The 15,667-nt window shown below is 34.4% G+C and overlaps 1 protein-coding gene across 1 annotated transcript in view; it reads right to left on the bottom strand.

Annotated features, from left to right (window-relative positions):
* LOC105819659 (CUB and sushi domain-containing protein 3) overlaps nucleotides 1–15,667 on the bottom strand; it is a gene marked incomplete at both ends in the record, with an annotated part of 761,280 nt that overhangs the window by 16,933 nt on the left and 728,680 nt on the right. The window contains 2 exons of the mRNA XM_012655960.1: nucleotides 5,972–6,030; nucleotides 6,791–6,947. Coding sequence (XP_012511414.1) covers nucleotides 5,972–6,030; nucleotides 6,791–6,947 — 216 coding nt within the window. The remainder of the gene's footprint in view (nucleotides 1–5,971; nucleotides 6,031–6,790; nucleotides 6,948–15,667) is intronic.

Consider the following 15,667-nt stretch of genomic DNA (forward strand, 5'->3'; position numbering starts at 1 on the left):
AACATTTATGTTTTAGAGTGTTAGATTCTTGTCACTGATTGAGTTTTCTCATTTGCTTTTAGCCACTAGGAAATAACCAGATTTGTGGTCCACGAGTATATAGGAAATTTATAAGATACATTTTTTAAGCTACATTTATTCCTGGATACATTTTATTTTTCCTTTCCTTGCGTAAACTTTGTTCAATTTCTTCTCTTTCTTTTACTTAAAAATTTTTTAACATTATTATCCTTATGCACATTTTAATAGGTCTCAATATGGATAAGCAAACATGATACTTTGTAACTGATCAAATGCATCTTTTAAAATTATTTTTATGAAGGGAGTTATAATAACTAAATCACCCAGAAGGTCCCTGAAGTTGAAAAGGAAAATGCTGGGGTTGAGTTCTTTCATGTCTATTAAATTTTATTTAAAGAAACAGGCATGTGTTACTTTGTTGTACATGACTTAGCACAGCTTGAGCTTTTGCAAGCACTCACGGGACCCTCACAACTGTGGGTATTATCTATTTTGTCCTTTTTTTATTAAATATTTTATAGTTTTGGAGGAGAGAAAGGACTAATTTTATTAAAATAAATTTATTTTTGGCTAAAGTCTTTTATAAATATAGGCAATACATTCATTCACTAGTTATGATAATTTTATTCATTAAAAATTTCCTATCTGCAAAATAGTCCATCATTATTCTTCCATGTAAGTGAATGCTGGAGCCTATTTTCTAGCAGTGAGTGCCACATGGCAATAGATACCCTGCCTGTGTGATTGGCATTAGACCCAATGGCAATGTTCCAGGACAGGAAGAAGACCAGAATTAAAGCTCTATGACTGTAAAATATAACCACCACCCCCTTAAGCAATGATCAATTCCCTGTTCATATCTGAATTTTCCTTTCCTTCAATTCAAGGGAAGAAAAGGTTGCATTCAGCTAAAAAAAAAAAAAAAAAAAAAAAAGATTCATGCGGGAGTTGACATTTGGGGCTAAGCTTAAGATTCTGAGAGGTTTTCCACTAAAGGAAATTATTGACTATGTGAAAATGTAGAGAAGGCAAACCACGAGCTAGATTTAGTGAACCATTAGTAATCCAATTTAGCCACAGTGGAGAGTATTTACATAAGAGCAAATATGCATGCAAAGTTAGAAAAAGCATAGAAAAGTTAGAAAGAGTAGAGTTTAGTACATAAATATCACAGATCTTAGAGTACTTGAATTTGCAACTTCCTGGCTCCCTCTACTCACTGGCATGTAACCCTAGGGAAGTTGCTAATTTCTCTGCACCTCAGATTACTTACATAAATAATTGTAATAAAAATATCTAATTCATAGATTTTTATAAAAGTTAAATTAGTTAATATGTATAAAGAGTTTAGAATAGTGCCCAGCATGTAAGGACTCAATAAATCTTAGCTAAAGGACAGAGAGAGAGAGAGAGAGAGAGAGAGAGAGAGACTCCATAAAAGCTTAACACTAGTATGATAATTAAGCACTTGAAGGTATAAATATACCTTCAGTTTTTCACTGAAGGTTTTAGGAGTGGGAGAAAGAACATAATCAGAACTGTGCTCTAAATACAGCATTGTACTGGGTGAAGACAATAAACGTGAGAAGACAATTTCAATGTCTGTTACAGTAATATTTCAGTGTTTATGGCATAGAGAAGCAATGAAAAGCTAAACTAGGTTAGAGGTGGGAATAGTAGAAAGAGGGACCTGTACGTCACATATGTTGCTATAGGGGAAGTTACTGAATTTTGTGTGATTCAAGTAAGGGAGGAAGTGAGTAGCAAAATCTAAGAATAATTTATCTTTTTTTTTTTTCTGAGTTATTGAAGAGTACAGGGGTAGCAAGAACAAAAATGTAGACATCTACAGGAAAACCTATTACCTGGATGGGAGAAAGAAAATCTGTTTAATTTTGGATACATATTTATACTAGGCTGAAAAATATCTGCCAAAGTTATCAGGTCCTAATCCCTGGACCCTGAAATATTACCTTACATGGAAAAGGGTCTTTCAGGTGTGGTTAATTTAAGAATCTTGAGATAGGGGGAAAGATGCAGAGGGAGATTTGACACTGATAGAAGAGAAGAAAACGTGACCACAAAGATAGAAATTGGAGTGATATGGCCAGAAGCCAAGGAATGGTAGCAATCACTGGCAGTTGGAAAAAACAAGGAAAGGATTCTCTAAATCCTGGGGGGTGGGGAGGAGAAAATCTGCCAGCATCTTGACTTCATTGTAGTAAATATGACTTTGGACTTCTGGCCTCCAGTACTGTGAGAAAATAATTTTCCATTGTTTGTAGCTATAAAGTTCATGGTAATCTATTACAGCAGCCACCGACATTTAATATAATTTGCCACTAGGATTCTGAGTAAACTGTAAATGTAGTTTGGCATATAAAAAGATAGAGGGTGCAGAAACTCAAAGTGGTCAGAAGAATTAGCAGGTGATGCTATGAGATCTGTTAAGAGACTGAAACAAATGATTGAGAACCCACTATGACAGAAAGCCAAACGAGAGCCAACTAAAGATTTAAAAAGAGATGGCTTTTGACTCAGCATTCAGAAAAACTTTGCATTAGATGAAGTTGTCCGTCATGGCAATAAAATAGCTTTACGAGGTAATGAATTTCCAATCATCAAAACTAGGCATCTAACATACATCTGTTCAAATCCCATTTTATTTTGTTTGAAAGATTACACGAATTCACGATGATCATGCTATAAGTTGACACAGTTATGTACATAAAGATTCCCTTTTCTTGACAACTATTGTTGTCAACTGGTGCATGTAGCACTTTTGGAATTCTTGCTTTAATAAATTCTCCTAAAATAAATGGGAAAATGGATGAATACACTCCTCCTCACTAATTTTTCATGCTCAATCATTCTGTATTATTGTAATATTTTCAGCATTCCAAATATTTCTTCTTTCCCCAATGACTATATCATTTAATCTCATATATGATTTATTCATATAAGTCTTTACTCATACACATATTCAGCCCAACAGAGTAAAATAAATTAAACATTGCTTTAAACCTAGTGCACTACCCAGGTAGTTTTCAGCTAAACTTAGTGAAGTTTTTAATATAAGTCATATATTACATGTGTGTGTATGTAAGTGTATACGTGTATACAAGTTATGTGATTTAGTGATACGTCTAAAATTAGCATCATATAAGGGGTTAATTTTTTAAAAGTGCTTGGTAATCCATTAGAATTAAAATTAAAAGTCCAATATACTTCACGCGGAATACATTTCCTAAGTGCTCTACTAAACTTAAATTTTGTTTTCTGAAGTGCAATCATTAAACAAAGTACTTCCTCGGTGAAAGATTTTACAGTGTCATTGATATGCGTCCACTTCTGAAGAGTGTTTGCCTTAGACAAGTGACATACAACATAGTTTTTCTACAGACATCTTATTAATTCATCATGCCTGTTAACTCTCTAAAATAGTCAAAATTCCACTGCTTATGAAGATATTCATTGATTCATTCTAAATACATTTACTGAGTATATACTGCCAGGCACTGTGCTGCATATACTGCCAGAAACTGTGCTAGCTGCCAGAACAGACTTGGTACTTCCCTGATGAGCTTACAGATAATTAGGTAGCAACATTAAAATGTGATGAGTGTTATGATAAAGAAATTACATAGAGCTATGAGAACATAGAGCAAGCTTAACTTTATCTCAAGTTCATAGAAGGCCTCCCATAGAAAATATATTTAAGTTGAGACAGAAATGATAAGTAAGAATAAGTCAAATAAAGAGAGATCATGGAAAGTGTTGCATCAGAGGAAACAACATGCATAAAGGTCCAAAGAATAGAGAATGCCAGGCTTTTATAAAAAAAAAAACTAAAATAGTGTGAATAGAATAGCCAAGAAATGAAAACAGAGCACAAAGGCATAATCAATTGTGTCAAAGAGTTAAGGAGATTGGGGACAATTGTGGTATTATAAGTAGGAAAGTGATACTAGATATTTATTTTCGGAAGGTTACTCTATTTGTCCTATGGGAATAGGTTGGAGGAAAATGAGAACTTGGGACAGGGATTATAACAACTTGATCTCGGTGGTAGAAGTATGGATAGAGAGAAATAGACTTGTTTGGGAGATTTGTGAAAGATAGACCTGACATATTTCACTGTGCAGAGTAGGAGACGGAGAAATATCAAGATTTCTGGCTTATGTTACTTAATGGATGAGGGGGTCATTTTGAGACAGAGAACACTGGGAAAGATCTACAATTTTGAGAAAAACTTACAGTCAGTTACAGACAGGTTGAATATGACATGCCACCAAGAAGTTCAGCTGAAAATATCCAGTGTGCAGTTGGATATATGATGTGCAGCTTAAGTGAGAGGTCTGGGGTAGTTATTTAGGTCTGAAAATCATTATTTATTCAGCTCTCCCTTCAAAAACCTATTTTCTGTTTGTCTCTTATGATTCAGGTCCTGGGCATCATCAGCACATAATAGTAGCTGAAGTCATGGAAGTAGACAAGGAGGTAGAAAGAATGGTATAAAGTAAGATGAACAAAGGACACAGAATCTTATAAACACTAATATTTGAATGATGGGTTGAACTGGAAAAGGAAATCATGCAGGGGATGTAGAAGCAGGAACAATTGATGTTGAAAAGAAAACTAAACAAAGTCCAAAAAAATATTGGTGTCATAGGAACTAAAGAGGGGAAAAAAGTGTTGTAAGAGTGAGGAGAGAATCAGCAGGATAGAGAGCTAATAACAAAGCAAGCAAGATGAGCAACACAATGGATTTAATCACACAGAGCATCATCGATCTCCAACCTTTCTGGCACCAGCGGCTGTTTTCATGGAAGACAATTTTTCCATGGACCAGGGAGTTGGGGGATGGTTTCGGGATGATTCAAGCACATTACATTTACTGTGCAGTCAAACCTCTCTGCTAATGATAATCTGTATTTGCAGCCACTCCCCAGTGCTGGCATCACTGCCTCAGCTCCACCTCAGATCATCAAGCGCAAGCGTTAGATTCTCACAAGGAGCGCACGACCTAGATGCCTCGCGTACACAGTTTGCAGCAGAGTTTGCGCTCCTATGAGAGCAATGCCACCGCTGATCTGACAGTGGTGCTCAGGAGGTGATGCAAGCGATGGAGAGTGGCTGTAAATACAGGTGAAGCTTCAATTGCTCCCCCACTGCTTACCTCGTGCTGAGTGGCCCAGTTTCTAACAGGCCACAGACCAGTACCATTCTGTGGCCCCAGGGGTTGGGGACCGCTGACATAGAGGTCTTCACTATAACGGGCTTGCTTAGAACATTGGGTGTTGAAGCCACATTGCAGTGGGTCAAAAATAAAGGATGATAACTAAAGAAAATATGCCAGAGTTTTTGTTATTTTAAGATGAGTTGGAAATGAATAAGTTGTAATACAGAGACGCTCTAGGATAACCTTCAGAAGCTTATAACTAATCAGATGGTGTGGTTAAAGTTCTGTGAAGGTTCTAAAGCTAGCATCTCATTTCAGATTCTCTGTACCCCTGGAACATGGACAATCCTGCAGTCCTTATTATTGTATTATACCAAGATAGGATTTACTAGTTATATCGAAATTTTACAAATTGGCCATAAACTTATAGTACAGTTAACCAGAATGTAAACATAAATCTACAGTCTTCAGATGTCCTTAATGTACATGTTTCATGTTTTCTTATTAGTTTACTAGTCTATTTTATTCCTACACTTGTCAAGTAATTTTTTAAATTTTATGAATAATTATAAATTCAAGAAGCTTACATTTTTTTACTAAAAATTATGCTATCAAATTACAGCTTGAATGCATGGTATCTTGGCTGTTTTTTCCACAACTGTTACATGTCTCAGGTTTCTAAAAGAAAACCTTATGAATCCATTGGAGAAATAATCAAGTTATTTTTATGAAGATTAGACAATGTAATATTTTATAATGTATAATTACCTTCCATAGAGTATATAATGACTCGGCAATAAAATGTCATCAATTCATCCAGAAACAATCTCTTTGTATAACAGAGAAACTGGTCAAATTGCTCCAAGAAAAAAATGGTCACAATTAAAATAACATGATAGACACTGTTGATTGCCTGTAAAAGACCATCCCTCTTCCTTGCTAACAGAGACCTGGTTTAGTTCAATTAAATGAGAAACGTATACATCAGAGGAGGCTGAGCTCCTTACCTACTGCAGGCAGTTAATATTGTTTTCTTGGAGCGAAATCACAGTAAATCATGGGCTATTGCCCAGTGTATGGTTTAGGAATGGATATTATTGCAATTTTGACCAATAAGATAGGAGGGAAAATCTACTGGCAGGTTTCTTGAATTTTTTTTAACCATTGAAAAGGTATATAGATAGGAACCTTCCGTTTTTGCTATTGGCCATTGCTATGTAAGGCTGTTATGCTTAGAGCTTTTGTGGCCACCTCAAGACCATAAGAAAGGAAGTCCAAGGACTGAAGCCAATATGCTGAGGATGGCAGAACCGAGAGATGGAAGTAACTAGGGTCAGAAATAACGCAACTGAACTTCTGAAGTAAACGACTCTTGAATCATTTTACTTTGAGATTCTATATTATGTAGGGCAACACATATTTTGCATTGCTTATACCATCCTGAATTTGCTTTCTGTTACTTTCACAGGAAAAAAATAATAAATCTTTCTATTAATTTCCACCATGCATGTCAGTCAAAGACACTTGCTAAACATTTAGAAATAATGTTCATTCTGTCATCTTCGATAAGATTAACTTCAAACATACAATGAAAAGAAGAAAAATTTAAATATTCTTACTTGAATGCCAGCTCCCTCTGGCACTGTGATCTTCCATACACAATTCAGATTGTTATCATAAGGCTCAGGGTATCCAGGAGACAAAATAGTCCCTTTGCGCTTAGTTAAAATTCCACCACAGGGCACTAAAAGTAAAGCAGTAGAGGAGAGGGAGTTAATTCTAAAGCAAAAGCTCAAAGGAAGAGAAAAGGTCAGAGAGAACATTTTAGATACATACTAGACTTGCAAACAAAATCAAATCATACTATTTTTTAAAATTCATAAGAACAACGAAAATTAAGTCTTTCTATATCATGAAAACTTTAAAAAGTAATTAGACAACATTAACGGATGACCTTCTAATGGCATATCTAAAATCATACTACAATTAACTCCCTAATAGTATTCATTTGTATTATATTACTAAAAAGTACATCGATTAAATTTGCTTTTAAAATAGCTCAATTTTAAATATAGAGGTTTTTTTGAGTATTATTTGAAATTATTTGCTACGTTCCCCTTCATTCATCCTTTGAGAAATAATATCATCTGAGGAGTAATGAGGATGTTGATAAAATTAGAGGTTATGATAATAACATTTATATAGAGCCTACTGTGCTAGGCACTCTTCTAAACACTTTACATATTTTAACTCATTTAAGCCTCCCAATAATTCAACGAGATGTGAATAAGTATTCACCCCATTCTACAGCTGAGAAAATGAAATGGAGTCATTAGCAATTGTCTTGCCCAAGATTACATAGTAAGAGATAATGCTGGGATTTGAAACCTGGCAGATTTGCAGCCAGAGTCCATGTTCTTTGGCAGAAGGAAGATACTTGATGTGGTTCTAGTCTGGTTATTGCCATTACAACTACTATAAGAAAGAATAACTATATAGACCTACTCTCAAGTCAATAAAGGCTTCTATCATTTTTAGATCTGAAAGTAAAATTCTCATACCACTAATACTATCAGCTTGATTCTGGGCATGACCTCACAACCCACACGTTTAAGGAACGTGTCACTTTGGACATGTTCCTTAAACTCTCTGAAACACCGATATTTAATCTGCAAAATAGTAATGCTATTATTTCTAAAAGGCTTTGTGAAAAATATATAGAGCGTATAATGTACAGAGAGAAGCTAGCATACTGTTTGGAACATTGTAAGGAATCAATAAATTATATTTCCTTTTGCTATAATTATTGTTCTTTTAGGTACCAATGGTACTACACTCCTTGGCCATTTGTCCTACTTTGGCTATAGTGGTGAGATATAAGGACATATCTTTTGTAATAATAATTAAAAAAGTGAATTACAGTTTTATGCCAGTTCCAAAGCCAAATGCAAAAACCCAGGGTAATTACTCAAAAAGAGTGCTACAAACTTTTTAAAATAATGTAATAAGGTATTTTTAAAGAAAGTTATTCAGTTGTATTTTCTTATAAATCTGTATTTTGGGGTTATATACAAATTCAGTTTAAATTGGTCAAAAAGAGTTTTGCTCATTTAAAAAGAAAACCGACAGTTTTGCACGATTTAAGAACAGCATGCAAGGAATGAAGGAAGAAATGTAAAATAAATTTCACCTCCAAAATAGAAGGAAAATAGTGGTTGATGAAATGCTGATCCAAAGATGAAAGAAAAGACTTTATAGATGCTCTTCCTCTCCATTCTCCCTGCCACTACACTACCTCATTCTCATTTATTTTTCTATTACTACATGAATAACATCAGTGGCCTCCCTGTGGCTGGTGTATGTTCCATGTGCTATATTGTCCAAATTACTTTCAATATGATCTGTCTAAATTATAATATGTCATGTTACTTCTCTCCTGAAACTCCTTCAAAAATCTCCCTATTGCCTGAATTGTACAGATAAATTTAATTAATTCTATTAGCCTCCAACTTCAGCTCCCAGACTTATTCATAACTATAATTTCCCAAAACCTTGCCATTCCTATCACCCATTCTAGCCCAGGCTACTAAACTCATATGCTCTTTTCATGCTGTCACTTGGTTTGTCCTTTTCCCAGCTGTCCTTACCCATCTATGGACATTCAATGTGGATGTTACCTCTTTAACTCTTCTTGACTCCTCTGTGTGTTAAGTACTCCATAGTTTCCCAATTGGTATGTGAACACACACCAATTCTCATCTCTTTGACCATGATCTTCCTATCTAGATCACCATTACCTTTCCCCTCCACCCATGCAGTAGGCTTCTAATCAGTCTTGCACCTCTACTCCACCCATCCTTATACTAACTACTGTGATTTTTTAGAAACTGATTAAGGTCATATCTGTTCCTAGCTCAGTGAATTCCCACACCACTTAGAAAATTCAAACTCACTATGGCCTGCAAGTCTCCATACGCCTTGGCCTCTGTTCTGCCTCTCCAAACTCATCTGCTATCACTCTTTGCCATCATTTACTGTGTTTCAGACATCTGGAATTCTTGCTGTGGCTTGAACATGTCAAAAATGCTCTTCCTCTTCAGTCCATAGACTTAATCACGACGAAGACTTTTATGCAATACTTCCTTTATTCATTTCATTCAGGTATAAAATAGCAGCATGCTCTAGACGTCCTCTTCTAACCCCACCCGCTGCTTTACTTTAACTACCACTACCTGAAGAAGAGAATATATTTGTTGATATGTTCTGTCTCCCTCTACTAAAATGTAAAATGTAAATGTAAAATGTAAGGGCAAGAATCTCATATTCTTTTTCAAAGCTATGCTGCCAGTGCCTAGAATAGTGTCTGGGACTTAGTAAACACTTAATATATGCTTGTTGAATAAATTATTGAAGGACTGGGTATATATCTGTATGTATCTTGGAGTTACAAGTTACCTCTTTATCATTCCTGCATCATTCCTGTATTTCAATACTTTCCTAAACAAACCATATTTGTCAAATTCTACTGCAATCATTTTCCTTTTTTTTTTTTTGAGACAGAGTCTAACTGTGTTGCCCAGGCTAGAGTGCCGTGGCGTCATCCCCGCTCACAGCAACCTCAAACTCCTGGGCTCAAACGATCCTTCTGCCTCAGCCTCCCGAGTAGCTGGGACTACAGGCATGTGCCACCATGCCCGGCTAATTTTTTCTATATATTTTTAGTTGTCCAATTAATTTCTTTCTATTTTTAGTAGAGACAGGGTCTCGCTCTTGCTCAGGCTGGTTTCGAACTCCTGAGCTCAAACAATCCGCCCGCCTCAGCCTCCCAGAGAGCTAGGATTACCTGCGTGAGCCACCGAGCCCGGCCCATTTTCCTTTTTTTAATCAACAAAATGCACTGTAAAAATATTCCCAGACATGCAATATCACATACAGGATGTTTTACAAATTTCACTTCCCATATGTATTACTTAATCTAACATTTGCAACCTATTTTTAAAAGATATAGGATAAATTTCCCCGTGATTAGTATTACACAGTATAATATATAAATTAAGAGAACGGGCTTTAAAATCAAGCAGGCTGGGTCCAAATCTAATTCTGCTTTTGTCTCAAAACTATAGGGGTTTTACTATCTGTAAAAGAGAAATAATTTTATCCACCTTCTGGAGTCGATGTCAATATTAAATGAGATAATGCTTAATAGTACTTCATACAAATGTTAATACTTGCTGTTTATTATTATACTTAATAGCATTTTGACCAAAGAATAAATGAATCAATGAATGAGAGTTGAGATCCTGTATACATTTCTTCATCAATTTCCTTCCTACTCTAGGAAAAGATGAATAGATAGGTGTTGCTGTGGAGATGCTCTAAGTAAAAGTAATTCTTTCTGGGTCTGTAAAGGACTTTAAAAACAGACCCAGATAAAAGTGATCAGATAAGCAGCTAATTAAAGACTTTTTGCCTAAGGGGAGTTGGTGGTGGCTTCTGGGGCTTTTCAAAAAAGACCTCCCACTAACAGAAGTACTTATGCCTAAGGCCATACATTGTCAAAGCTATTAGAGGCTGCAGGGGGTTATTTGAATCACAAAGTCTCAGAGGGAGGAGAGCCTCAGGGTTGATGAGAATGAAGATTTTAAGAAATCTGAAGTGTAACAAGGTCAAATTTGGAAGATAGAAACTCCATCTAAAGTGTAAGTTTTATTTTTCAGTTTTACATTTGTTCCAAGCCCAATTTAAATTAAAATATTACTGCATTTTATTATAATTTACCTAAGAATATCTTGGTACCACAGCTTTGTATAAGATTATTACATATTGTATTATTAACATTTGTGGACCCTCTAATTTAGTATTTGATTCATGTTAACTATAAGCACAACTCACATATTATGTCTAATGGGGCTGCTTTCCAGTCCACAGTTCAATTTCAGTGTGTCAGTATGCGCAAAATTACTGAACATTTTATTGTGCTTTACCATGACAGAAAAAAATGAAAGTTTTGATAGTAATAATAAGAACTATGACACCGAAACAATACAATTGAGATGGAAACCATTAGGACTCAGAAAGCAGTATTCTTTTGGTTTCAACTGGGAGCTTACTTGGCTCAAGCTGTTAACTGAGCATTCATTGAACTGTGAAGGCAGAGAAAAACAATCATCATGTATAAAATCCTGTAAATAGATTGTCAAATATTACATATAAACTGTAAAGCAAAAATAGAGAATTTGTTCCCTGAGTAAAAATTCCCATATATAGCTACCGTTTGTGTTTTACCTAAATAGCTTTCCTACGGATCTCAGAAGAGTTTAAAACTTAGATTTGTAAAGGTAAAGTGAACAAGAGCATCACCATGTGGTGGAATACTGAAATTGAAAATACATGGACCTTGTACTTGGGGAGTTGGCCAGAGTTGTTACATCTTCTGCAAATATTCAGGAAATGACCACAGTTATTTGCTAAAATCCATTAATTGAAGAGATGTTTATTGAACACCTATTATGTGCCAGATCCTCTTCTGATTGAGCATAAACAATATAGTGGCGGGAGAAAGGTGGCAGATTAAGATAGACTAAGAAATTTTAAAACTCAAAAACTATATATAATATGGTGGATGGTAAAGAAAAAGCAGAATAACAGTATGGAGAGTGAATGGCAAATGGGTGGCAGAAGATTATTTTAGACAGGATGGTCAGGAAAGGTAATTAAGGGTAGATTTGAATGAAGCAATGCAGTGAGACAAAAAGATATCTAAGGGATGCATGTTCCAATCAGAGGGAAGAGAAAGTTCAAAGGCCTTGAAACAGATAATATTTTAGACAGATACATGTTGAAAATTAAAGAAAATTAAGAGAAGGCTTTGATATCAACCTAAGATAGCTCTGTACTTGACTCTCATATTTGAATCTTTAAGATCAAGCTTTTTCTTTTCTCAAATATTTTAAGACATGGCCATTTTTATTCAGAATATTTTGAAGCTAAAAATACTTTTAGTTAGAAATGCAAACTATATTTTCATATGTAAAGATTAGTAGTTGCACCAAATGGTAAAACCTAAACTGAGCTATCTTCTGAATGTCATTTGGAATCATCACCTTTCTATTTCTTGCCTCCCACAGACCCCATATATCCATTTGTTATATAGTCAATTTTCTGGATTTATACCTGGGTTCTACATGGAACAATATTTTTAAAAGGGTATAAGGTAATGTCTCTTTCTCATGTAATCTTGTCATGTCACACAATTTTCTATCTCTGTGTGTGTACTTCTAAACTCTCTTAGTCCATTCAGGCAACTTTAACAAAATGTCATAGATTGGATGGCTTATCAACAACAGAAATTTGTTTCTCACACTTTTGGAGGCTGGAAAGTCTCAGATCAAGGCACTAGCAGATTTGATATCTGCTGATGGCCTTTTTCCTGGTTCATAGACAACCATCTTCTTGTGTCCTCACATGGTAGAAAGGGTGAATGTTCTCTCTGGGTCACTTTCATAAGGACACTAGTCCCATTAATCATCTTTCAAAAGCCCCACTTTCTAATACTATCAATTGTGGGTAAGGATTTCAACAGATAAATTTTGAGGGAACACAAACATTCAGACCATAGCACAAATTAATGCAAAATAAAAGGTAGTCTGTTCTAAAGACTCTCCATGGATGCAGAGACAGATTTCTCAAAAAGCCCAGTGAACTTCAGATACCTGGGCCTTTGACACAGAGATTGTTCAGGCTCTTGAGTACCTTATCTTTTGTCCTCAAAGGAGGAAGTGAGTTCAGGATGAATCTAAGTGAGAACAGGAAACTAGCCTTTCACTCCCAAAGTTGAATATCAGCCATAGACTAAGAGTCTGATAATCTTTACAGGCTTTAGTCCCTGGTGTGAGCTACTCTACTTGCTGAGATAACACCCTAGTTGGACAGCATAACCTTCCTTTTATTTACATAGATTTTTATTTCTCATGGCAAAAACATTGGAATGAGCCAAATGAAAAAGCTTTGTAATAATCACGTAAAATAGGGGCTTTCTTCAGCTTCAGACAAAATCGGTTTATGGTTTAAAATATATAGTTTCCTGTTCTCTAATCTCTGTCTCACAAATGTTCTCTTTTCTTCTCTCACTTCCCTTCCCTTTTGATAAAATTTTCTTTCATTGTTTTCTTTTTTCCCTCTCTTTTCCATGTCACCTCATTTCTCCATTCTTTATTTTTCTAACCCTGTCTCATTTTCATACATTCATGGACATAGAAAATTTATTTCTTTGGATGATGTAATATTTGAATATTTTCAGAGTCAGAAGAAAAGTTAGGCTACAAATTTTGGTTAAATATATATTTTAAGGTCAATTAAATGTAATAATAATAATTTTAATTGTAACTTTATTTTTATGTTAATAAACCTTACAAATAATAAAAACAAACCATATCATGAGTATGTTTTTTTTTGAGGCTATTCCTCTTCAACCATTTGACATTGAATGCATCAACTAGAAGAAAGAAATTTCATGGTCCTCCCAAATAATGTATTTTAACAAATAATTACTATTATTCTCAATAAAATCATCATATTTCCCCAAAACCTTTCTTAAAAGTACAAATAATTGTTATGCATCCAAGGAATTCTAAATGATTACAGTTGGAAAGAATGATAGAAATCAATGCTTTCAGCCTTTTCCAAGATGCAAAAATCTTCTGTGGAACACAAATTTTACATATAATAACATTAAAGTGTTATTAATATTAAAGCAAAATATCAACAAATGGAAATCAATAATATCAAACACTATCGGCACTGTGTATTAAGTTCTGTACTCTGCATCCAATACTTTTAGAATTGTAGTCTGTTCTCTTGATTCTGTGGTGGATGATTTGGCAACAACAAAAATAATTTGTTAGTACTCACTAGGTTCCAAGAAGTATGTTAAAACTTTTCATCATTTAATAGCAACAATAAATCTGTGAGGAATTTCTCTTATTTTCCTGTTTTATTTGTATGGGAATCGAGGATCAAAGAGATTATGTAAATTTTCCAGGATCTTAAAGTAACTACTTCAATTCAGTCTTAAGGGCAAAGCCCACAATATTTACCCTAGACTAAATTAACCCGTGTGTGTGCCAAGAACTTAGTACAATTCCCAGCTGTGAGGACTTAACTCAATTTTACATAGTTCTTTACAACTTTTCCCTGTTAATTACAACATTAACATGATAAACATACAAACAAATGGAAACTTTAAGGATTAATTCATAAATTTTCATTTCAGTTTTCGGCATGTGAAGGTTTTTTGAACACTAACTAGAGGAATAGATTTTTTAAATGATATTTAAAGATTAATGAGCTAGTTTATGAATTTCCATGTCATCATTATCACTGTTTTTACAGTAGATGGTTATCTTGAAAAATTTCATAATACTTATGAGACTAAATAAAAACAAGTACTTATTTAAGTACTTTCTATTTTTTAGCATTGATATTTTCTATTAATACCTAAATACACAAACTAAAAGTGACACAAAAATTATGTAAATAATTACTGGGGAAAGTGAGGCAGAAATAATGATTGATTCTTGATATTTATAGAAAAACATTTAAAAATCTATTGTGAGTCTAAAGAGATTTATTATGATTATGTGTCAGCCTTCAATTATTAACCTGATTTAAAACACTGTCATTTCCAATGTGTGCATATCGCATGACTAATTTTGGCATAGACATATAGAAATATTTCTTTTAGCTCATGATTCCTTTAGTTTAGAATAATTTATTTCTAAGAGAATGAAGTCAAATATATATTGTGGTTCAGAAAGAAGAACACTATCTGTTTTGTCTTTATGACAGTATGATTACCCAAGGGGAAGATCTGTTTGTCCCATTAACCTTAGCTTTATGCTAGGCACAAAATGGGAGGAACACCAAGTAGAAGTGATTTATCTCTTATACTTGTTAATTGTCAAAAATGTATTTTAATAAGGTCAGCAATTCTATATGATAAATTTCATGTGGAAATATAACTGAGAAAAAAAATAGCTTATAAGTCAGAACATAAAGAAAAGCAGTATTCTTATCAATTACTTTGGGGTTTGAAGACAGAAAAATTTAGTTTTAAATTCTGTCTTCACCCTTTACTATGCTATGCCACTTTAGAAAGAACTATTTGACCCAGCTAACACTCTATGTATCTGTAAATTTCAAGAGTAACTTCTCCATAAGTTTGCTTAAGGATTAAATTAAATATGTATTTAAATTACTTAGCATGGAATGGGGCTGTCTTAGACTCTTTAGGCTGCTATAACAAAATATCATAGAATGGGTAATTTAAAAAAACAACAGAAATGTATTTCTTTTTTTTTTTTTGAGACAGAGTCTCACTTTGTTGCCCGGGCTAGAGTGCCATGGCGTCAGCCTAGCTCACAGCAACCTCAAACTCCTGGGCTCAAGCAATCCTTCTGCCTCAGC

The sequence above is a fragment of the Propithecus coquereli genome, unplaced genomic scaffold (genome assembly GCF_000956105.1).
Source record: "Propithecus coquereli isolate 6110/MARCELLA unplaced genomic scaffold, Pcoq_1.0 Scaffold494, whole genome shotgun sequence".
Taxonomy (NCBI): Eukaryota; Metazoa; Chordata; class Mammalia; order Primates; family Indriidae; genus Propithecus; species Propithecus coquereli.